The 25,465-nt window shown below is 36.5% G+C and overlaps 1 protein-coding gene across 4 annotated transcripts in view; it reads right to left on the bottom strand.

The window, feature by feature from the left end:
- The window catches only part of pcdh9 (protocadherin 9), a 228,041-nt gene that overhangs the window by 157,748 nt on the left and 44,828 nt on the right, over positions 1-25,465 (bottom strand). For 2 of the 4 annotated variants that reach the window (XM_007560086.2, XM_007560087.2), the window contains exon 3: positions 12,025-12,126. The exons of the other annotated variants lie outside the window; for them this stretch is intronic. In XM_007560086.2, the coding sequence (XP_007560148.1) occupies positions 12,025-12,126 (102 nt within the window). The remainder of the gene's footprint in view (positions 1-12,024; positions 12,127-25,465) is intronic. 4 annotated transcript variants of the gene reach the window in all.

Here is a 25,465-nt window from a genome sequence, read left to right as displayed (position 1 = left end):
TCTTAATCCAGATCAAATGCCAAAATCTTAAATCCAAATTTACAGTGCTTGTGTGCATGTGTGGGTAGTCACAGTACAAAATAAATAAATAAATCTGTGCTGCTGAATTGTCAGTTTTTGAGCAACTTAAACAGTGAAGAATAATAAGGGTTGCTGAAGCAGTAAGAACAGGGATGTTTCACCGATTTGGTTTTCAGTTATTTTTCGTAGCTGATGCATTTTTTTTCTCTCACTCTCATTGCTTTTAGCTTTTTTTTTGTTGTTGTTTTTTTGCTTGCTCTATTTGTTTTTGATGAGGATTCCCCATGATAATTTTCACACACTGTATTTCCCAGGGTGCACAGTGTGTGGCTGTTGTAAAGTGACAAGGAGTGTAAAGCTGGTAAAGTGGTTAGCAATAGAAAACCATTTGAGCATTTTAAAGGGTGACTGGGCACTGAGAGGAGACAACATGACTGAAAGAGATAATGTGATCACAGCCACTGCAAGCATTTAAAACATTTGAGAGGACCTTCCGGCAGTATGGCAATGTATGTAAGATATCTTTGCTAAAAGAAAATCATCTTTGAAGAATATTCAAAATGAAAAATCCAATGAGACATAACATAGTGCGAGACACATTGATTTCCTCATAGCAAATAGAGCTTCAGTTCGCACCACTATCACAACGACTGCAGCAGCTTAACATTGACAAGCTATTAATCACTGTAAACTAAAAAGTCACCAAGATCACTTAGTTTGGATCAGGTTTACTACCGACTCTGACTTCACGAAGTAGCAGTGGAGTCACAAATCCATATTAATATGCAGTTCCTTGTTGCACACAATTGATATCCAGGTTTAGCCATTGTCCTTCACCCGTTGTATCTACAAAAAGAAGCGCCTAAAAACAGCAGAAGTACATTTTAAATTCAAAATGGCCATGGTTTAGAAGCACCCCACTGCCTTCAAAGTGCAACTGCATTCTAAACAAGAGAAAGCTCTCACGAATTTAGAACAACCCCCTAGGAAGGTTTCATATTATCACATTTTAATGTGACTGCAATTGAGGCAAACTTTCTCTTTAAAAAAAACAACAACAACAAAACACATTTATCACTTCTGCATTCGTTTTGCGTTTTTGGTAAACAGAAGAAGAGAGACAAAGGGAAAATCATCCCCACTATAAATTGCGCAAGAAGCATACAACACCATATTGTGTGTAACATCTTACGCACATATCCTGTGAAATGGGCACTTTGGTGTGATGACAAACTGGTTTCGTTTTACAGCTAGATACTTAAAGAGGAACTGTGCAAAGGTGGAAAATAAGGTCAACGTGTACATTTCCCAAGAGAGCAATTTACCATTTCTTATTTTCACAGCTCCAGTTAACAGCTTTTTACCAATTAGTAAAATCAAACCTGTCCTGACAAAAGCCCATGTGGTTATATGTGTCAGGAACAGCCACTTATTGCTAAAACAATAATTAGAATAAGTTTAGGAAATAAGAGGAGATTTCAAAACTGAAAACAGAGGCGTTGAGGTCTATTGTCTTTTTGTTGTTCTTAATTTTAAATGTCCAATTATTAAGAATGGGGCAAAACATAATTTTTAGCTGCATGTAATTATTTTCATGATACATGCTTTGAGATACTATTACACCATCTCCTGTGACCTCCCCAATGATACTTTTGGTATGATGTCATATATTTAAGGATCAACTTACCATTTGAGAATAAAATGTCAGTGGTCAGTCAGTCCCACAACTGGTCATGAAACTGTGAACTGAATTTGTTTGTACACATGTGGCATACAGGGGCAAGTAAAATATAATGGGTCCCTATTGCAACATATAAATTAATAATGTGGTGCTATTGCACATGTATATACATGAAATTTGAGTGATTCTGCATCCACATGTGGCAGAATATTTTATTACTCTATTTTCCGCACTATAAGGTGCACCTAAAAGCCTTCAATTTCCTAAAAAGCTGACAGAGCCCCTTATAATCCGGTGTGCCTTATATATGGACCAATATTGAGCAACAGCAGGTCTAGCAACTACGGTAAGCAGCCGCCGACTTTATTTTTGCCCGTAGAAGAAGAAGCACGCGTTGCATGCTGGGATAGTTGTCAGAACGCTGGTTTGTAATCTATTAATAAAGTTTGACTGACCTATCGACCTACCGACCGTCTAGAATCAGGTCGTCTGCAAGTCATTTACCACCACGTTCTCCACGAAAATGCTGTGCGCGAACGGAGAGGGGTGACCATCGTCCGGCCACGCCCCGGCCCAGTCGCGGAAGGCTCTCCTAGCCAACCGGTCGGACTGTTTTGTTGACATTCGCTTTAGTGCAGCTCCATCTAGTGGATGCATAACGTAACTCCAGCCTCTACTGTAGCGTCTACTCTATGCGCCTTATAATGCGGTGCACCTTATATATGAAAAAAGTTTTAAAATAGGCCATTCATTGAAGGTGTGGCTTATAATCTGGTGCACCTTATAGTGCAGAAAACACGGTATGTTAAAAAGTATGTGACAGGTTGACTGATTTGGGGTTCAGATTCTGCATACTACTGTTAAATACGTTGGAACCTAACACTAGATCATTTTTTTGCCCTCTGGCATTTTGTCTTACTCCATTGGAAAGGCAGATGTGCAATAGTGCGACAAAGGCTTAACATTAAGTCCAAAACTTGTGCACTTGATCTTATTCACAGTTTTCTATGTTTGGGCTACGCCTTTTAAACATCCTCTTATGAGCATGCAGCTGTAATTTGGGTGTTTACTTCCAGGATTATTAATCTAAAGGCACAGGTCAAAGCTAATGTTGCCCAAAGCTAAAATGTTGTATTTATGAGAGTGCCTGGAATAGCAAATGGCTTAACATTTTAATAACTTAATACACAACAAAACAGTAAAAGAGGAACTGCACCAAGCAGCTATTAATTCAATCCAAAAAAAAAACATAGAAAATGAGCAGTAAGTCCTTGAGGCAAAGATAAACTTCACAGCTCTATGTAGAAATGGAGTCTTGACTGAAGTTCAGTCTGGAAGACTCTAGTCGCACCTGCCTCATCAATCAGCGCCCGCCTCTCTGCAACCTGGACCTATCGGCGCGGACCAAGCCTCGCTCCAGCCAATCATCGTTTGGGCTTCAGTTCAAAAGGACCTTTACCCATAGCCTCCTCTGCTCACCAGCTGCGATCAACCCACCTCCACCCCATCTCCACCTTCTGCTCCCGGCTCTCAGGCCTCATCTTCCTCCGACCGCCGCCACCAGTACAGGCCCCAGGGGTCTACATTCCTATGCTGCATCAGGAATGTTCATCGAACTCATCGAAGTCCAGCTCGATGTCCCCGGCCGGGGCCTGAACGCCAAAGGACTTTTTATTTTCATGTTCATTTTGTCATTAAACTCTTCTAATCGCCTTCTTTCTCTGTTTGAGTCTCTCCAGATTGAAATAACAGATGGACTTTTTCTATAAAAAAATAAAATAAAATAAAAACTCTTGCCGTGAAAAGATTCAGGAACAATAAAGTTGTACTCAGGCATGTTAGCATATGGAATCCATTTTAAAATCTGTAGGAAGATCCTTTTGTGGTTACTTTCTACCTCTCCCTAGTATATAGCTGAGCAAATATTTTCTAAGAAAGCCATAGCCATCATTCAAGAGGTTCCGGTCTTTCATGAAATCCTCACACTAACCTGATGAGATGGCTTAAATAATTCAGAATTCAGCTCAATAATTGCAAATTATTGAGATGAATTGTGCAATTGTTCAGATACAGTAATACACAAAGGGTGAAACTGGAAAACATTGACTATTATTCTCAAAAGAGAAAATCCAAATTCTACGTTTTCACACTAACTGACAAGTTTGCCACATTTATACAGAAATGGACAAGAGGAGCAAATAAAAGTTCACCTTATGTATTCAAGTTACTTTTCAGAGCGTGATGATTCCTAGGAACAAACCAACTGCTGTCTGCTATAAAGAGAACCCACACACTACAGAGCGAATGAGAACAACCTTCTGGCTATCAGCTGTGCATTAAGGATAACAGGGAACATTATTTTCCAATATTACTACTGGGTAATTAAATAAAAGAACAATTAATAGAGTTTTGGCTTTCAATACCTCCACCACCTACTAAGCAAATCATTCTGCAAACAGTGTTAAGCAAGCTGTTCTAGTTTGTTTCCCCAATGTCTCCAATAAACAAAGAAGGAAAGGCGGGATTTCAGTCATGCAATTTAGGATTCATGACTGGAACTAGTTGCACAGAGGCTTCATATTTGTGAAATAAATTAAAATCTGGAAGTGTGCTGAGCTATAGGTCACTGATAATTAGGGGAGTAATTGCTATGTCACCCTGCAATCTGGCTGAAAGACTGTACACCACATTAATAAGGCATCATGTTAACTTTCTTCATACAACAAAAGGTATTCTGTCTTTCTCAGAAAAAGTACAATGTCAGGAGGGATGTGGGATCTCTGCAATAGCTGCTGATAGAAATTCAGGGTTTCAAGCATTTTTTATACAGACAGCAAAAAAGAATTATGCAGTTTCAGGACTCCTGAAGCTTTCAAAGACTATGCACTTTTCTGACCACGGTTTCCCCCCCATCCCCCTATTCATAGAGGTAAATTTGTATCCAAGTACCTGGCCTTCTTACTAATGTCCCTCCTTGTCAGAGACAAAGGAGTTATAAGACTGGAGGATTTGGCAGGCTCTACCACTTGCAGCCATTATTTCAACCCATCCATCTAAGTAGGATAATAGAGTGTCCTTGCCTTTCAACGCCTAGAGGAGTGACCAGTTATCACAAACCACCAGCTCTGTTGTTAATAAAACACGGGATGGGAGGATCATGCTCGGGATAAAAAGGAATGGGGATAGAGGGAAGGGCAGAGGAGAAATGGGTCTGTGCTATTCTGACAGACGCCTTGCAAAGGTGAAGTTGATCACAATCAGCAGCCAGTTGCCAAGCTGGCAGGGGTTCTCTTTTAACATCTTAGCTTTAGTTGCTGTGAAGATAAATTTAGCCCCATCGCATCTCTCTCTAGACCGCGGAGAGGGGTGGAGAAGTGAGAAGAGGGGGAGATGAGAAGAATTGGAGTGGAGAGGTGGGGCAAGCAGTGTTAGGCTGATCTAGCTAATGGCCAAGCTGACCTTCATAGAAAGTCAAATGGTACGAACAGGGAGTAGTGTGTCATACAAAGCCACTACAGTTTAATCAAGGCTTTTTCCATTATGCTTGACCTCTCTATGAGTTTCATCAAGTAGTTGAAATGTCATTGATTGCTTAGAATGTGTGTGGAAAGCAAGTATCATGCAGGATAAAACAAGTGAAGAACAAATAAAAAGGAGAAAAGGTGTTTTGTTTTTGTGCCTGATTTATCTAGTAAGAAAAAAAAAACATTGAAAACTAGTGTAGCATATTATGACCCAAGTGTCTGTAATTATAAATTGGGTATTGATGTTTTGGTTGCAAACAGACTTAGTAAAGCATAATAACATATAGTAGCAATAGCCCTGAATTTTAGAACAGATTCAGTTTCATACGAAGCAATATTGCCTCCATTCTCTTGTCTGCCATCTGATTTTTTTATCATTTCTTTCCACTCTGCAGTCCACAGCACATTTCCTTGCTGTTCCTGATTGAGATATGGTCTCAGAAGCTTACAATGACACTGCACTTCTCCTAGGAATACAGTTTAATCTTACCCTAAAGTTTCTTTGTCAACGGCAACTGTAGCTACGCAGTATTTTCAAAACCTGCGATGGAAAAAAAGCCCTTTATTGTTGCAAATAACAGTTCTGTACCAATACTATTTAAGTCAAGAATGCAAATTTTATTCTACATGAATGACAGAAAAAAAAAAAGGAAAAAAAAACAGTCCGCTGCTTTTTGTGCAACAATCCACTATTTGAAGATCAAGGAGAGTTTTTAGACGTTGAGGTTTGAAATCAACAAAATATAATAATACAAGGTAAACTTATAACGATCTGGAGATTTCTGAGATTCCTTGGGCTCTATTTTGTCCACAGAGTTGTTTCAAAGATTTTAGTTTTTTTATTTTTATGTGCACCTTGTCTTTCTGAAGGAGGTTGTGGCTGCCACAGAGTGCTGTTGCCATGGCAGGCTAGTTTTTGATCTGCAATACTCTTAAGGTGGGATGTCCTGTTAAAGTAACATCAGCATGAAGATTCAGGGCTTGTAAGCAAAGAAACTGCATGAAAGACTATCAATACTGCTTATTTAAACTGTTGATTTTAATAATGTGGCTGAAAAAAGTTAGTAAAGCACATGTATCCAAAACCCAAATATGCTGGGAAAACACCAAGAAAGCAAATTAAAAAACTGTTAAGAATCCATCTGGTCTGTTGTTCTGTATACAGACCATAAATAGAAACTTGCTGGAAAAATCTGACAATTTCCTTTCCTCTAAATATACAAAAGCCTTCCTATCTGATGCCATTGTATTGATGTTTTTCTCAAACATTTTCTAGCTATATATAAAGATATACTCAATAACTTATATTATTGAATCGTAACTCAATTCTGTAAGTAACAAAACTCATATAGATTAATTACAAAAAGTCATATTTTTAAACCCTCCATTTCTGTCAATTGTGATGATTTTTAGCTTGTAGTCAATAAAGACACAATATTTAATTTCTTAGAAAATTAGAATTTTATCAGGCCATTAAGAATAATAATACACAAGTGTGGTCTTAATTAGAAGTATGTTTCATATCTGATAAAAACAGTTAAGCCTTCATTTAATTATAATGAAATTTAAAGTTACATTTTCAAGTGTTTCAAAAAAAGCGGATCAGTGGAAGGAGTATCAACTTTGTATGAAATCTTTCTTGATACATATGCTACACAGAGATACAGCCCATTCACTGCCATGATTTTATAAATTGCATCTTCCAAAGTGGTGTTACTGCAGCATTATTGGATATTCTATTTCCAAAGCTCCTAAACTCTCCTCTCTAATATCAGTTCATGGCCAAACAGGATTTAGCACTTGAGTGTATTTCAAAAGTCTAAAGATTCTGAGCATTAAAAGCACCAAGCATGTATAGCAGTTTGCTAATGTGATTTTCCAGTATGGTCAATAAGTACATTTCAAACGAATACATTTAGACATTGTATAAACCTTGTAAACTGTGTCCAGAGTTAGTTCATTTTCAACCTCTTTTTTTTTTTTTAGTCTGGGCTAAGTATAAAAAAGATTCTTTGTACTTCAAATAACTATTCTGTCTGTTAAAAAAGTTCAGATTTTTCAAGTATATTTCATACAAACAGCAAAAAGAATTACACCTTTTCAGGACTCCGGAAGCTGTCAGAGAATATGCACATTTCTGCATAAATTAACAGTTAACAACTCTGTACCAGGAAGTGCTAACTGTTAGTTACCACTGCTAAAGCAATTGCTACGCTGATAAATAGCTCACCATGTAAGCGAGTTAATCTAAAAATATATTTTTTGTTGGTCTAAAAGGGAAAAAACGAAGCATATTTTCTGAAACAGTGAGTTATGTTACATTAATATGCCAATCTGGCATATTTTATGCATCAAGGAGGGCTGAGTTTACTATCTACTTGTTGTTTTTTTGTTTCTCTTCAAGTAGCATTCACTTGAATTTTGTAAGATTGTTATATAACAGAGGCGACTGTGACTAAGTGATAGAGAATATTCTTGCAATCGGACAGTTGTAGGTTTGAGTCAAGCTTCCTCCCATCATTAGTATCAAACATGTCTGTGTGAATGCGACTGCGTGAATATGTCTGTAGTGTAAAGTGCTTTAAGTGGTCAGTATGACTGGAAAGGTGCAATATAAATTCAGATCATATACCATACCTTGTGTAACTACACTGAACATCACAATATGAAGGCTACAGTATCAGAAATACAGAGAGTTGATAGTGGAAACTTATTTACCCAAAGGTGCCTTTTGTCGTACACTAGTAAAATCCCAAAAACAGTTGTACACAGTGGTATGACAGATATTTGAAGATTACCCCTGGCATAAACAAGATTAAACTAGATAGCATCTTCCAAACAATATAAAGTGCAAATAGATAAATCAATGCCATAAACCTTGAAGAGATGAGATTTTTCTTCTCGATTCTTGTTAATTTGTTTATAGCTTCTTTTTTTTTATCCTCACCTGCAAGTCAGTTCTTTTGTATGAATTTTACAATAATAATTAAATTCCCAGTTATCTACTCATCATGCATATAGAGTAAATGGCAATAAGCGCATTGATTTCTAGGAGTACGGGGACCACAAACTGAAAAACATCCAATAAATCAATGGGACATATGCAGTCCATGAGGTGACTTTTCCAGTTTATTGTTTTTTTTACCTGCTGCAGAACTGAAGAACTACAGTTCGGATGCAGTTAGTTTCTTGTGTGTCATGACTGGTGTTCACAATAAGCACAACCAACCTATTCTTCTCCACGCAATTTGGAATAAACTATTAATGAAGGAAGGTGTCTCTCTGTGCCCAAGGACTGCTCAACAATCAGCCCAAGGACTCGCTGCATATAGGATGGGATAATTTCCGCCAGCTGTGCCTTTTCACGTTAGCTCCTGCTCCTCTCCCAACCACTCCTCCCCATGCAACAACTCCCTGATGCACTCGGAATGACAGAGGAAAGAAAATTATCGAACACCAATACAATAAAGCTGTCTGGTAACTTAATAGGCTGCTGAGTAGGGGCAGCGTGGCCATCTTGCTTTGAGGCGATAATGAGAGTCATCATTCCCTCATGGGCTAAAAGAAAACGGCCTGTGTGAGAGGACATGCATTTATCTGAGCACGCATGCGTATGTTTGGCTGTGAAGCTTTTTGGTCCGGTGAGGCCCAATAAACACTCACTACCGTGCTGCAACAAAGCCAGCGGGATATTTTGCTGAATTCAGCTGAAAGGAATTCTGTGAGAAATTCTGTTCACTAAATCAGGCTAACGTCTGTATAATGTTGCTGTAAGCTTCAGGGAGACACAAAGCATGCACTGTCCTATTTATCTTATTACAGGTCCCTGAACCAGTTCCACATGTGAGGAAAAACATCCCAGATTAATAAAACAAAAAAACTGCGTTGTAATGGAGGTGAAAGAAAGATTTACCAGGATTACTGAAATAATAATAGAAGGTGCTGTAATTTGTTTCTAGTGACAAGGATTTTTGTTAGAGCTGGACTTTTACTCGTGAAAGCATTCATTTTTCAAACTCTACGATAAAACGTTCTTCTTCCTGTTTACTTAAGTCACCAGTCGTAGTTCTATTTAAATAAGTATTATGTGATATTAATATCAGAAATATTCTAATATGTTGCACCTCTGTCACTTGACTTGAGACATTTGTGCATGATACCTGCACTACAATAAGCTGCACTTTATGTTTCCCTCGTATGAACATTATGGGTTCCTTTAGTCAGTTTTTTATATCAAGAAAAAGTTATTCTAATTTAGACAAAATTAATGTAAGATTACATGGCTGGCAGAAGATGCCGGCTAAGATCCAAAGACTTTACGCATTTGCTGTCATTTGCGTATCGTATAAAGATAAGTAGCAAACAATACATGTTGTTTGCTACTTTCATGTGAAAAAAATGCTAGTCCTTATTTTACTCTACATTTTCTGCCCTCAGTGACTGACAAATCTATCAAAGTCTTAGAAATGTTTACAGCAGCTAAGGAAATTCTGACCTGTTGACAGTGCTGATGCCAGCTAGCACAGTAAAATCACTGCATGACACAGTGGTGTGGCCGGTGGCATCAAGGGAATGTGGGTGAGATGGAACTGCTTTGTGTTTACACCATTGCCTCGTTAGCTTTTCCCTGTTTGCTGATAGTGGACCCAGGGGGACACAACAAGCATTAAATATTTAATGGAAAGAAAACTGAGGGTTCAATGCTTGTGAACATTACTGCTTCATGAAAAATAAATATATGCAAATGTTTTCTCAGCTGTATATTTAGGAAATGCAGATATAAAAGTTTTCAGTGTTTTCATAAAGTACAAAAAGTTTAAACTGTGTTAATTCTTTGACATTTTTCCTCAGTGATGAAAAAGTTCATTTTAAGACACTACCTTTTATTCTGTAACAAACTAATGTACTAATCTTGAATGTATTTAAATGTATTTAAAGTGTGAAGTAAAGAAAGTAAGCTTTCATTTGACAAAAAAGGTAGAGTACAATCATTAAGCACTGTTGATTTACTATAGATCTGGAACAGTCCAACTGCAGTATATTTTCTCCTGTGTTGTAACTTTGCAGCCTATAATTCTTGTATTATTTTCGTAGATTGAACATGCATGTTTCCATTTACTAGTAACTTGAGGCTGGCATACCTGAAGTTCTTCAAGGTGGAACGATAAAGGACATTTCTATCCCATCCACCTTATAACTAACCAAACGATCCTGTAAATGTACTATGTAAACTAAGAAATAGATAGCTAATCAGAAAAGATCCCATAAATGTAATTAATGGTTTGCTGTGTTTTGTTTTTTTTCCTCCCACTCATTTCATTTAATTCTAAATGAGAAAATTAAACAAGCAGTTCTTTGTTGTTTCAGAATGTTTTGGCTGAGAAACAAAAGTGGCATAAAAAATTACAATGATCACAGTATTTTATTCAAACTTGTTTTGCAAATGTGACCAGATTTTTAGTACTTCTTTCTTGTGAGATGCTTGCAGACCTTAAAATTATATGGCGCCTACAGTTACTGTTCAGCTGAAAATATATTGATACCCTCAGCAAATATAGGCTATAAGCAATCTTTTTATGTGCCAACAGCTTTTGCTTGTGAGTAATGTTAATGTTCTGGAGTGGCAGAGACAGACAAAATCTTTAGAAAAATATAAAGATTAGGGTGATGACAAGGAGGCCTCTCAACCTCAAAGTTTAGTAGCTCACCACCAAAGTTAAATTGTAAAAATAGCAGTGGATATACGCAAAATGCAGATCAGCAATTATAAGAAGCGTTTGAATGCTATGATTCAGATAAAGATTTGATCTGTTACAGAGTAAGGTAAAAACAAAATTGAACATAAAATAAAAACCGAAAACCTTTTTTTTATGTTGCATTATCATTTTTTTTAACAGATGTTTTTTTTTTTTTTTTTTTTAAAAAAAAAAAAAAAAAAAACAGGCCTTCCCATTTGAAAATAGCTTTAAACTGAACTATTTTGTCAATATATGCATGGTGTTGTTGAATTGTGTAATAAAATAAAAATAAGTATACAGTTAAATGAATTACATTAGGTTAACAGTTTAGGCAAGGCTGGTGAAATTCTTCACACCTATGCTGTAACAGAAAGAATTGCATGCACCTAACACTATCTGTGAAACACAATGACAGGAAAGGAATTGACACAAATTATCCTTGCGACAAGCAAAAAAAAAAGCTACAAAAAAAAAGCTACAAAAAAAAAAAAAACTCGGCATTGCGGTGAGCAACGGATGCAGATTATGGTAAGAGTCCAACCCCCCTCTCAGCCCTTGTTGATAAACTGTAGCAGAGAAAAACCAACATCATTAAGATTCACCAGTGCAAAGCGACACAAGCAAACCTTCTCTAACCCCCCGATGACTATCAAGCACTGTGTTTTCCAAGCACGGAGGTAATGAGACAAATACTTATTACTCAAGTAAAAATGGCATGAATATTAGCATCACATTAGCCCTGAATTTAATGATGTTTCGAGTACAATATGTCACTGTTACTCGGATGCAAAACATTTTTAGGCTTTGTAGAAGGAGAAAAAAGTAGAAACATTTTTTTTTTTTTTGCAATTTCTCTTACTCTAGAATGTTGCAAAGCAGGGATGGAGGCAAAAATTAAAAAAAATAGACATTTTCTCCAATAACTATCTTTGTCTTTCTCCATGGAAAGCTGATGTAATAATGATCTTCAAAATGGTTTGGATTTTATGATATGAAATGATTTGCATTAGGTGAAACTCTAATGATTGTTTGCCAAAAAAATGGGACCATCAGTACTCACTAAAGGGGTGCAAGGGGTCCAATATTCAGGATTCAGCTCTGCTCGAGGACGGAGGTCCAGATATTCGGGGTTCAGTTCAGTTCGGGCACGAGTTAATGTTCCCTTCATGGAAATTGGAAAAAAGGTTCCGTTAGAATTGGTTATTTAATTATGGTTTTGTTTGCATTAACAAAATGTGTACAGAACAGAAAAAAACACAAAGCTCAAATTTCCTAAACGACTCAAAAATAAGATTGTTTACAAAGATATAAGAATGTCTTCAGATAAACTTGGCCATATATGTAGGTATGTATGTATGTATAATGTTAATTTGAATAATTATCATAAAGTTTCACCAAGAATTTTAATTAAAGAACAGAAAATGAGGTTAGAATGCAGTTTCCCATTCCTGAGGCCTCTGTCCTAAGTGACATGCCATTGGAATGGACTGATTTTGCTGGGCCCCATGTGGTCTATGATATATACTGTAATTATCTGCTGATTCTCAAAATGGTTGTGTGTAATGAGGCTATGCTGCATGAAGCCCCAGGCATAAATCACTGTCTTTAACTGACTTCCAGATGACCAGCAACAACACAGAGCAGAGGAAGAAATGGGTTATCTGAGAAGCACTACTGTAAAATTGTGTCTCTTATCAGCACACACCATATTGTCAGCCTAAATAATTTCACACATTATTTTTTTCAAAAAGGTATAAGTCGGCTTGCAATTTATATATATAATTTATCTTTTTTTTTGGTTATAGCCCAGCAACCGGTTCATTAACTGCTAACAGTCTTATTTGGCATTGCAAAAAAGGTGGAGACCTCATAATGTATGCGTTAGCCTCAACCTTGTTGAATGACATGAGCCTATCAGGTGGTCGGCTGCCCCTGGAATGAAACTCCTTCTAAAAACAAACACACCGCTGTGAGGTACACAAGCAACAGTCATGTATAAAAACAGATACTTATAATAATGGAATGGATTACATGGTGTGAGATATTTGGTAATTGGAAAATCTACAGTAATTAAAACAAAAATGTTCCATTTGAGAGTTGTCTCCCCAGATATTTTAATGTAATCCATAATAAAATAATTTATTTTTAATCCAAAGTTGGAATATCATTTTAACACCCAATCTGTACACACAATCCTAAACCTCAGCTAGACCATTTAACTAAGAAGCTACAGAAAACTGCACTAAATGCATGTTTAAAGTCACAACCAATGATAGTAACAGAGTAATAATAGTAAATCACAGTGGATTACATTATCGTCATGAGCAGGTTTGTGTTTAATGTGATTTACAAATGGATCTGTATTTTAATTCCTTATAACTTGCAGGTTCACACAATATAGTAACACGGGTATCATCCAAACCACAGGTAAAACAGAACAGAATGCTGTCCAAAGACCTATGCTAGTTTTATGTTTTCAGTTGGGTTAGAAATCAACCTTTCCAAAATGTACTCAGACAATTTTAACGAGACATGTTTCTCACAACAGTTTCCCTTAACAGTTCTTCCAATTATTGAAATACCAGGGAAACGGGTAGAATGCAGCTGAGCACCGCTCAGAACCTCTACCTCATTTTGTGTTGGCTTAATATGATTTCACTTGTCTGTCATTCTAATTAATGGAAGTGCTGTACTATAAACTTCCCAAAATGTGGGATTATTTATGACTAACCATTTATCATTGGTATGATTTGTGACAGAGAGAAGGAAGTGCGAGTTGGCAACATTATAATTGATCATTTTTCACTTCGCATTGTCAGTGACGGTGGTAAAGTCCCTGGTTGACGCTGACAGTGTCACATGTTGCACCTGTCAACTCTGACAACAAATATAAGCAGCATGAATAAAACAGTTTATTAAGATTTACTGAGTGTCCTGCAACTGCACTATCCACTACCTGAGCAAAAACTGGAGTATTCTAGACAATGTTGCAGGCAAGGATTGAGAGATCGTTAAAGTATGCAATGTGTTAAAAATCTTAACTATACCCAATCAGTGGTGTTAATGATAGTCTGAAAATTACTGTTTTAGTTTAAATTTACTGAACAGAGGCTAAGACTGGGGAGAGGTTTCCTGTCACTAAATGGCCACCACTGGAAGTTCTCAAGTAATTAGTGTTTTTTAAAATTAGGCAATGAAATTAAACTAGCACAGCATCATTCTGTTGTAACAGCTTGTGGTAAATGATTCTGTGTAATTTTGTCAGTAGTACTCTGTCATACAACTAAATGATTATGGAAACTTAGATGAACAACAGATTTCCACCTGGTGTGAATGAAACTGGTATCTACTTTGCTGCTTTACTATAAAAACTTGAACCTTTCTGAGTTAAATGCAGCAATCATCATTGAGTAAATGTTGCAGCATATTCCTGAGGCGTGTGACGTCTTTTCTTAGATTTAAAATCTTGGTAAAGTGCCTTTGTGGGACTGCGTTCTGGTGCTTTGTAACATGCTGTTAGCAACAGGATGTGGCATGGGGTCTGTTTGTTTTCAGCACATGCCATCAGATTCTCTTAGATTGCCATCAGGGGAGTTGGAAGGTCAGGTGAACACCTCACAATTGTTCTTTTCGCTGCTCTTCTGCAGGTTTTATTAGACCCACAGTTCTGCTGAGAAGAGTCAGGTGCTAAGGAGCATCACGGTTCCCATGCAATGTAGGGAGAATAATAAATGTAACAAGTTTAAAAACATCCAAGATACAAGTTTTCATGTCTACCCAAAGGTAGAACATAATGCATTATTTAATTTGTGCATCACTGATTATATGGTTTAGCAGATTAGTGTATTCAGTTACACTTGTGTTCTGCTGTATTTTCAAAAATTACTAAATTAAATAATTGATATTAGAAACTTGAGGGAATGTACTACCTGTTGGATAATGTATTCTTTCTAACTAGGAAATCCCTTGGTGTCTCCAGTAATGAGGAAAGAGAAAAGTCTGGATTTAATTTGTAAAACTGTTCCTCCCCTTGACTGACTGACGCTCTTACACCACGACTGCCTGCTTGAATCATTATTACAAGGAAAAATAGTGTCACACTTTTATGTCTTTTGATGCCAAATGTTGACTCTATCAAATTAATATTGGAAGTGAACATAAGTATTAGTAGATCAGGCAATCTTTGTCCAATCTGTTACTGTTCTATTTTGATAATCTTGTTTAAACTATAACCTCAGTGTGTGAAAATCTCAGTAAATCAGCAACTGCAGACCAGTCATTTGGCATCGACAACAGTGCTATTTTCAAAAACACCTAAATCCATTTTCTTCTCCAATCTGATGCTCAAAATGAACTTTGACAAGTCATCATGTATAGGTGTAAAATGTTTTGAGATGCAGTACTAGGATTTGCTGATTTGCCATGTACGTTAACAGGTAGTTGTGAAAAGCATAGCTCTTACCATTGCTTCTTTATTAGTGTATGGTTTTAAATGAAAATATTGAAAAGCAGTAAATGACGAGGCCAATATTTTATAAAGCTCTAACGTCAAATTAGTCAGTGAAATAAATACAGACTTGAAAGAAAAGACTTGAATATACATTTTTTAGAGCCACTGTTGTACTTATTTGCATCTCGGTCTCGATTCAAGCATCTGGCAGATAAAGGCCTTTGTTGCATTTGTTTACATTGTTGCTGAAGTTGTTTTATTTAAAAGGAATTCAGTGCTTCCTGCAAAAAGCAAAGGCAGAACCAAAGGATCTGAATACCATGCGTGGTTCATAAATAAAAATATTGTGTTTCTACATTGGGGGAAACCTGAGGAAAATTAACTTTAATGACATGTCAAGGTAAGAATAACAATACACGTCTGAAAGTCTTCCTGGACCCATAAAGCTACTCAGCTGAACTTGTCTGGATGCAGTGGGCAGAGGAGATGACTATCATTCAGGGGATAAAACACACTTTAATTAGCTTTACCATTAGTCTATCCCTGCCAAGCCTTCTCAGTCACAACAGACCTTTAATTCTGTTTAATTACCTTAGAGATACCACTGTATGCACTCTTCCTTGACATCACAAGACAACATTCATTTCTCAACAAGTGCTGCATGCGTGTGCGTACTGCTAAGAGGAGAACACGATGTTTATCTTGTGACTGGTGGCAAGACTCGGGGGGGGCAGTGGGGGAGGGCTTTTCAGATGAGTGTTTGGAGATGACTTATTCAAGCAGTTATTCAATTATTTCTTTCTTACTTATTTGCCTGATCATTTCCCCCCACCCCCCCAAAGGTAAATAACATTGTATGACATAAACTTAAAACAGAGAAAACATACCAAATGAACAGAAATTGTTTCCTAAAAAAACTGGAAATTGAAAAGTTTTTTTTTTTTTTTTTTTAGATTGATCTGACACACTCTACTCATAGAAGTGCTACAATTGCACAACATTAGCAGTGCAGTAAAATCAATCACTGCATCATCAGAATTGTCTTTGGAAATTGCTCTCCATTGGTTAATATATTAGTCATAGTCAGCGCTGGCGTGGCTTTCTTTTTCTCCACAGTCTGTTTACTTACAGTCATTCAGAGCTCTGGCAATGCAAATGAACCCATAAAGTGGCCTTATGTGTGTATTCTCCCTCTGGACATCGAAATGAGATCAGCTGAGCAGTGTTGTCTCTTATTTCACAACGCAATCGTTACTTCATACAAAACAATCAGACTTAGCTGCAAGGCTTTGTCCTTCGTTTTTTTCACATTTTGTTTATCTCTTGTATAAACGTAATCACTGAGCAACAGAATAAAAAAAAAAGAAAGGTTTAAGGGAAAATGTGAAATATGAGTTAGACGGGGCAAAGTGGGAGTGCAAGGAAAAATAGAAATGATGGCTGGAAATTTGTGACGATTATAAAATAAAAGTGCACAGGAGGGGGCCACGAAGTTGTTTATATTAAGCTGTTGAGATGGCTAGGCAAGAAAATCTGTGATTATCATTCTTTGATTTGCCAAGCTTTGCAGCGATTGGGCCTTCCTTTGGTGGCAGCATTAAACTTTATGTTTATGGGTCCCCATATTAAGCCCATTTCCACGCTCCCCATTCCATGCGCTAAGTATTGACATTCCATTTAAAGTTGCCAACAACGAGGAGGGTATTTTATGACAGAAATGTAATGGAAACGAACGCAGCAAGCACTGCGGAAAAAAAATAAATATATATAACACAATTACAAAGACATCTTCGCATAGTTGCAGAGTAAAAGGAGATAAGCATGATGCGCCCCTGCTTTCTTTACAAGGAACAAAGGAAATGAAATTCATCACATTCCTCTGCCTTTCTAGACTTTCTGCTGCTTTGTAACATACAAAGAGAATGGTTCCTTCTAAGTAGCTCACCAGCCATAGATGTGTGTGCTTCAAAAATTAATACAGACATTAGACTTGATATGTTAATTAATTGCACAAGCTTAAACATGCCCTTGCTATATTTAAAATCCCAAGACTACTCTGTTCAAAATTGAGAAAAAAAAAAAAAAAAGTCAATGCAATACCACAGATTGTTAACGTGGCCATTCAATGAAGGTACTTTGTGCACAAATGGAAAACAAATTAGGTTAAAGTCTTGTGACAGGATAAATAAAACCTTGATCAATTAAGTGGTTGAAGAGGATGACAGTCCAGCACTGAACTGAAAGAGTCCTGCTGTTACTGTTTAATTCTTGAGCCACAGAGAAGCATTGATTCTCTATGGCACCACGTCCTTATCATTACAGTCAATGCTGAGGCCAGCCCAAACCATTCTCAACAGTCGCTAATGGCTTAAAGGAATTCAGCTGTACTCGTGGCAGAATTGTAATAAGCGGATTTTATGAATTTGTGGCACGGGGACCAGAGAAAGCAGAATTTTGCAGGTCATCCGCAGAACACAGTGAATGCATTAACAAAACAATTCTCTCTCATTACTTAGAATTATCTCTTTTTGCAGTGCTGAATGGAGATTGAGGTGCGAGGGAGGTCAGCTTATCTGATGAAATAAGTTGCAATGCTAATGTTTGTAACCTGCCTGAACCAATATCTCGACTGCCTAGCAAACATTTTTCACTAACAAAATAAATACGTAGCATTTGAGTTCTGCAAGGAAAAAAAATAATATATATATATATATATATATATATATTTTTTTTTTTAGCTTTTTTTGGTTCTTCTCAGCCCTTTATCTGTTCCGTAAGCACACCTTTTATCTCTCAGGCATAGGACTTCAACTCACTGGGGTTCTGTCTTTGGTTTTGGCCTCAAAACAGTGTTATTCAGAGAGTACTCCCATAGGAGCTGTGTACAGAAAGAGAAGGAAGTTGTTGCAGAACAGCAGTTTGCTTTGAGATCAGATGGGTTTCTTGTGGTCACTGTGTTGTGTACTTCTCTGACCTTGATTTTTTATTTTTTTTTTCTGCCGACAACAGCTTTTGCAACTTCTTCCTAAGAGATCAGTACACACTTGTTTAAACTGTGTGTTATATACAGTCATGTTTTTATCATACCCATTATCCTTCCATTATAAACTGAACAAATAAACCAAGCTCTTCTGGATCTCATTCAGACATCAATATGTGAATGATTTATGATTTTTTTTTGTAGTTGCTTTGCAGTTAAAAAATTAACTTGAAATATAAAAGACTTTTGCATCATATATGGTGAGAGACAACTTACATTCCTCACAACAGAAACCTGATTTTTTTTACATTGGGTTCAGAGACAATGAATATATTTCCAAATAAAATTTATTTCTCAAAATTGTTGCCTGAAAACTTCACATTTGGTGTTTAAGGAAAACAAGTCAGCAAATAGAATCTATATACCGAAGAGCACCATGATTTCTTGTCGTCAGAGTAAACAGAGGCAGTCATTTCATGCAGCCCTGTATCCATTGTTACACAATCAACATTTTCCTTTTTTCCTTCTCTAAAGTGTATCTTTGTCCATCTGCCTTGTTGTACAATCTATTCAAATGTTGGTTGCTCGAGTTGGAGAATTGAATCTTCTTCACAAAAGCTAAGTGAAACAAACAAACAAAAAAAAACTATTGCAGTGAAACTTTTTTCATATAAATCTACTAAGGTTTCTCCCTCCAGGCTAACTTACACAGGCCCTACCTTGAGACCTCCACTACTCCAGCTAATTAAATTTAAGAAGGTCAGAATACTTGTTGGAATTTAAGGTTGCCTAAATCTAATTTCTTTGTATGGGTTAAAATAAGTAGACGGCTGCATGTCATTCAGTAACAGCTATATACAAAGGCTGATTTTATTCTGTAACCTCTGAGCTCTGAGTGCATTACATTACTGCCTTCACGATGGGGATTTTTATGATCTCGGAAAATACAGGCTCACCAGACTAAATCCTGTACAGCCTTCAGGTAGGGCACAGTGAGTGGATAAGCCGAACGGCAACTTCTCTTTTTCTGTGCCAACTCTTGGACATTTTTAGCAACGCAAGCAAGAGAGCAAGACTCCAAATATGGCATAACCAGGTGAAAGTAAATAGGAGCAGCATCTTTTTGAGTAGCCAACTAAGTCTTATTTTTGTACAAAAAAAAAAAACTTCTTTTTTTTAAATATCTTTATTTTTATTTTTTTTAGGTTATATGTTTACAGTTAAAAACTCCTGGTGCTAAATAAAATAGTAGTTTTTTTTGTTTTGTTTTGTTTTTTTAAATTGACAGTAATACTGTATTTATTTTAAGAAAAAATCATAGTAACAGATCAAAAGGTTTAATAATGTGTAAAACACTGGTTACAGAGATACATGTAAACTGTCTGCAGTTTAGTTATTAACTGAACTAAATTGAAATAGGAAAATTAAAGACTGATTAGATAATTAGTGAAGAATTTTAAAGAATCCTGTCACTGCTGCCTTAAGTCTGATTAGGGCCATCATATGCCATATTTCATAAGATTGAGCTGACCAAAAGAGGATCAGAATCACATTAGGTTGTTGTAATATAAATGTATTGTATTAGTCACAATTAAAAATAATGCACTTAAATGTAATTATGTGAAATTTGAGCCTTTTTATTACCTAATGGGAAGTCACTTAAAAGATAAAAAAAACAGTTGAACTAATTAGAAATTACTACAGTAAAAAAACTAAACTAATTATTTAAGCAATGAAATATAGTATCTACAAAAATTGCACAAAACAACTAAAACATTAGTTAACTGGACCAAACAAATGTGCATTTACACGACATTAAAAAGATATTTTTCCCCACTCGATCTTAATCTCTGTAAGACAGCCTCTGTGGGTTGAGGGTTAATAACTGGAAGCAGTTTCACTGTATGTTTCCACAGTAGTTAAGTGAGTAAAAGTGAAGGACCAGATGGCCTTTGGGGGCTTCAGGGTTCACAAATTGCAAACATTTATCATCAACAGACTGGTGCAAACATGGCCAAATATTGCCTTATAAAATATTAAAGGAAACTTAAAATCAGCTGTTGGAAATCTAACATAGATGTATAAATAAATAAAGACACTGTAAAACTGCTCAGTGCGTATGCGTTTTTCTGGTTTGTTTACATGTACATTATCTTTCAAAATAAATGGCTTAGTGGTCTAGAGAAAGAGATATAATCTGTGTTACACTATTTCAGAAACACATGAATGGATCCTCTGTAAGCACACAATAGGATACAATGTCTGTATCTCATTTTTCATCTATTCAAACCCTCCTACCCAATCACATCAAAGTAAGTTATTTCACAAATGCTTGAAATGACAGTTTTTAGCATTCCACCAGTCTACGGTTTGACTTAACATACAAACTCAAAAAAGTGATTTTTTTTTTTTTTTTCTGCAACCTTACTCCGAGATATTGGGTGAATATCTGACACTTCACTTATGTTACTGCCAAACTCTTTCCCTCCTTTTGTAAACTTCAGAAATTTGCTTCACTGGGCCTAAACATTTCCAGCTAAAGTGACTAAGAAGTGTCAATGGTATGTCTTTCAGTGGTGGGTCAGGGGTCTGGTATGCATTTTGTTCCAATATCTTGGTTTCACAGACTGAGAAATGGTCTCTGGGAATGTCTTTCAAATGAAACAATGCTTTCTTTTTAAACCCCATCCACAAGCCTTGAAATAACATCAAAGTCCAACGCTGTTTCAAGGTTTACTTTGGCTTGGTTTCCAGTACGTTTTGACATAATTACTTCAGAGGTCAATTTGCGTTTTTATGAAGGCAAAAAACATTTTTGTTTTATTCTAGTAAAGCACTTTACGAAGGCTATTTTGGTTCTCAAAGCCGTGTTGATTTTGAAGTTCCATCCTAATATAGAAAACAGAAACACATATATCACTTCTCAATTTTTAGCTTCATGCTATGGAAATGGTTGTCATGCATCTTAATCTTAAAAAATGTGAAACCATAGATAACATTTTATTTAACCTGCTTATAATGTATTTGTACTCATATTTGACTTTCCTGTTAAACTATTTCTTCTTCTGTTAACCTTCCTGTCTGCTCTCTGTGCAGAACAATTCTATAAAATTTTGTGACAGTAATAATGAGGCAGAAAAAAATGTGCTATTGAAAGCACTTGTTGTATTCTGTGGCTTCTCTCATCAGACACTAGTAGTCACAGCTGGGTGCCGAGTGAGAGGCGTAAACCCTCATGATTCAGACAACAGTCTAACCATCAGACACTGATAGTCAATAAAAATTTCATCAGCTGGTTAAGAATAAAAAGTCATGGATTTGTTTTTGTCAGCATGCCAAATTCTCTCTGAGAATGTTTATGTGTATGTAAAAAGTACTGCAGCTGACAGAGAGAAACTGCACACTTGTTTGTCAGCACTTTATAACAACTTGTACTTTATGTTGGCCAGCTGAGACGTAGACTTGCATTTACTTGTATTTTCAGTATTTAGGAGCTGCGGACGGGCCGCTGCAGTCAACACTAATTTCTTGGCTGAACTTTGAAATTTTAAATATTTTTAGGGTCATTAACGTTGGCATTTTACGGGAAAATGCTTTCTTTGATATACATCCCCATATTTTCAAAGGTGAGTGCATGAGTTAGAGGGTATCTGATTGATGGCGGGGCAAAGCCGTTTCAGTTCACACTCACCAATCAAAGCAGCGAGTCAATATTTATGAGCCACGACAGCACGTCTCGTATTGTTTTCCACTTATGAGCGTGTGAAAGTGTGTGTGCATGTGTGTGCTGTTGTGTCACTTTGCAAAGCATGGCTACAACTCTGGAAACACAGTTTTAATGAAAGCATCCCTATATGTTTAGATGGATGGCATGCTTGCTGTTGTGCATTCAGATGTTACTCTAGAGTTTATCATCCTTTCTTTCTGTCTCCATGATGTGTCTGTATCAAAGCATAAGGTTTTATATTTATAGTTTGACCTTTGATAAGAAAAATAAAGCACCTTGTGTTTTTTACTTGTCTCATGATTCTTCTTTTCTCCTGTTGGTGGGTCACAACCTTATCACACTACTGTATATCTGTCTTGTGTTTCAATCCCGCATGAATGCTTTTAATGTGCAGCTCTGAGTAAATAACAATCCAGCGTCGGCCATTTCTACATTTGACAATGTTGCGTATGCAATTTGATCACCGCCTAAGTCAGGTTGCCACTAAATGTTTAGAACATTAGTAGAACAACCCATCATGCTGCATGTATGTAGGGGTTGTTGCTACAGAATTTACACAAGACTATCATAGCTAGTGCTATGCTTTGCAGGTGCAATGTATGCAATGATGAAGATTCAACTAAATTAATATTAAATGGTTGGAATGACCCTAACTGACACGCTTTGACCTACTTTCTGATTATTTAGCTGATATTTACTCAGCCACATGGGGGCAGTCACAGAATGCATGCAATGGCTCTCAAAACTATACACACCACTATAAAAATGCTAGGCTTCAAATTAAGCTTAAAAAAAACATTTAGAAGATATATTTTAGATGTGCTTTGCCTTCATTAAAAAAATACATGCAAAATAAAAAAAGAAGCTGTAGTACCTTTGCCATAATAACTGCTTAACTTGGCACCTCCCGTCAATTAAAGTGAATCTGGTCATCCTGAGATAAAATTCTGCTGTCCTTTCTTGACATCTGCTCATTAGCATATTTTAGCTAAAGCCATAGTTTGCAGCAAGGATCAAAATTAATCCCTCTTAAAAGTATAATTCACCAGAAGGGAACAAAAACAACATACAACATCTTATACAGACCAAAGGCACAGTGAAAGAAGTCTAAAGTAATTGGATAAAATATGGAACAAACGCGACCTTACAGAGAATTGGCATTTGTGCAAAACTGATGAAAAATCAAGACTGGAACTGATGAGAAATGCTACAAAACAAAATAACCCCGAAAGGAGTTGAAGGAATGCGCTGGTTGTGTTCCATTTATGACCATAGTATTTTGCATTCTCCATACATCCAGCATAAACAGAGTTGCAACAAAAACACTTTTGGAGATGTAAAGTCACCTTTTAGAGTTTCCTAACCAGACTCCAGAACTAAATCTCACCTCGTCTAAAGAAGGTTGCGGGCAAAACTTGTCCTCCAAATTTGAAGGACCTGCAGAACTTTTGCGAGGCAGAGAAGGCAAAGCTTGAGTGTTCAAATTTAATCGAAAGGTTTCTCAATATTATATTAGTTTATGGGTCTGCACACTTATGCAACTGGGTATGCAGGTTTTTTATTTTGTTTTTATCTTTTTTGTGTTGCTTTACTCCTGTCAACTTTTTATTTGGTTGAATTGTACAGAATAAATGATATAATATGAGAATAAAAAGAACTACTTGCATTTGATAGGGGGCATTCCTTTTTTTGGTTTGAAGCTTTTTTAAACTATTAAAGGTTTAAAATTTATACATTACATTACAGATACATATCTCGTTACTCATTCTCACAGGTTTAAATGTCAAAATCGCCTAATTTACCATAATTAAGACATTTTCTTTTATCAAAGGAGCATCTGCTTGCTATATTGCAGGAAACCTTCTCCTTATGAATATGTAAATCAGTGTTGAACCTGAAAGAATCGGCAGAAAGCTGCAGGCCAAAGCAGCCAATGATAAAACACTAAGATATGAGAAATAACATTACAGAGGATTCAAATGAGTCAACAGTACGACCACCTAAGATAATCCACAATTAATAACACAAAGACATCAGATGTTATCTGCTCTGGTCAATCCCTAATGGCAGGGAATTAGATGAAGTCAAGTGTGTCAACAACATTAATGGTCCAGATTATCTCCCTAGGCTGATGTAGCTCGGAGAAAAGCTCAAGTCAGCCAGCTCAGTGGTTCCTGTCACTGTCACCTTGTTTTACAGCTTGGGAATGGCAGTTGGATTTTGACGATCTGGAACTGCTCAGAGAGAAATGAAACTGATTTAATGGGTCAGCAGCGCTGCACATTGTCACGGATAGGGTGACAGGTTCAGCAATCTTGATATTTATTCCAGGAATGAAGTTGAAGCTGTAGTTGAAGAGCATAATCTGCTATGGTTTTATTTGTCTAATACATTTTTGTACTGCAGTTTAGATTTAAATGATGCCTAAAGCTTATTTTAAATCCTTGATCTCTCTTTATAACCTCAGAGTGAATGCTCAGAATCACTGGACAGGGAAAACATCTAGATGTTTAACAGAGGTTCACTTGATATTGCTATATCGATTCTGCTTCAGACTTGAGACAAATTTCTCATGCCCTAAAGGTAACAAGAGAAAATAAAAGTGAAAGAACTCACACATCCAAGTTTTCAAGGCCTTCGGGAAGAAATTAAGTTCGGTTGGACTTTAAAGAGGCTGTTAGACGGAACGTTAGACGTGATTTTGCCATCAACCTTTCACTTGTTCCACCATCTGCTATTACAGTAAAACCTAAAAGCTGCTGCTGCTCGCCTGTGCAGTCTGTGCTCTGTGCCATAGAGTAGTTTAGTTTATGAGGTCCAGCATATTATCCCTGGAATTGAAGCCCGGAGAGGAAAAAAAAAAAAACATAAAATGTAGAGCAGCTGGACAGAATGCCAGTCTTTTTTCTCTATAAACGTTTATTTTGGCCTGTAGTTTTAATTTGTTTTAATTTGTTTTAAAAGGTAATATCGCATAAAAGTACGAAGCAAAAAATTAAATAAATAAATAAATTATGTAAACCTATATATTAGAGATGTGCCGATCAGGTTTTTTCCTGCCGATTCCAATTCCGATTACCCAATGGGGGCCTATCACGGCCTATCACCGATACGGATCACATAATTATTTATTTTTTTTAATCATTAGCACTACCGGTTACATTATGTGGAAAAAGGAACCATGAATTAATCTTAATTTAGACAAAAACTTGTTTTTAATGACTTTTTCCAAGAAAAAAACAAAACAAAACAGGTATTGTGCAAGTTGTACTGCTATTGATAATACTATCTTTAACAGACTGAAAACATATGAAGGCTCTGAAGAGGCTAAATAATGCAAAGAG

This window comes from Poecilia formosa, unplaced genomic scaffold, assembly GCF_000485575.1.
Source record: "Poecilia formosa unplaced genomic scaffold, Poecilia_formosa-5.1.2 Scaffold113, whole genome shotgun sequence".
Lineage (NCBI taxonomy): Eukaryota > Metazoa > Chordata > Actinopteri > Cyprinodontiformes > Poeciliidae > Poecilia > Poecilia formosa.
The sequence above is the reverse complement of the archived record's forward strand: the minus strand, read 5'-3'. Positions and strand labels throughout refer to the sequence as shown.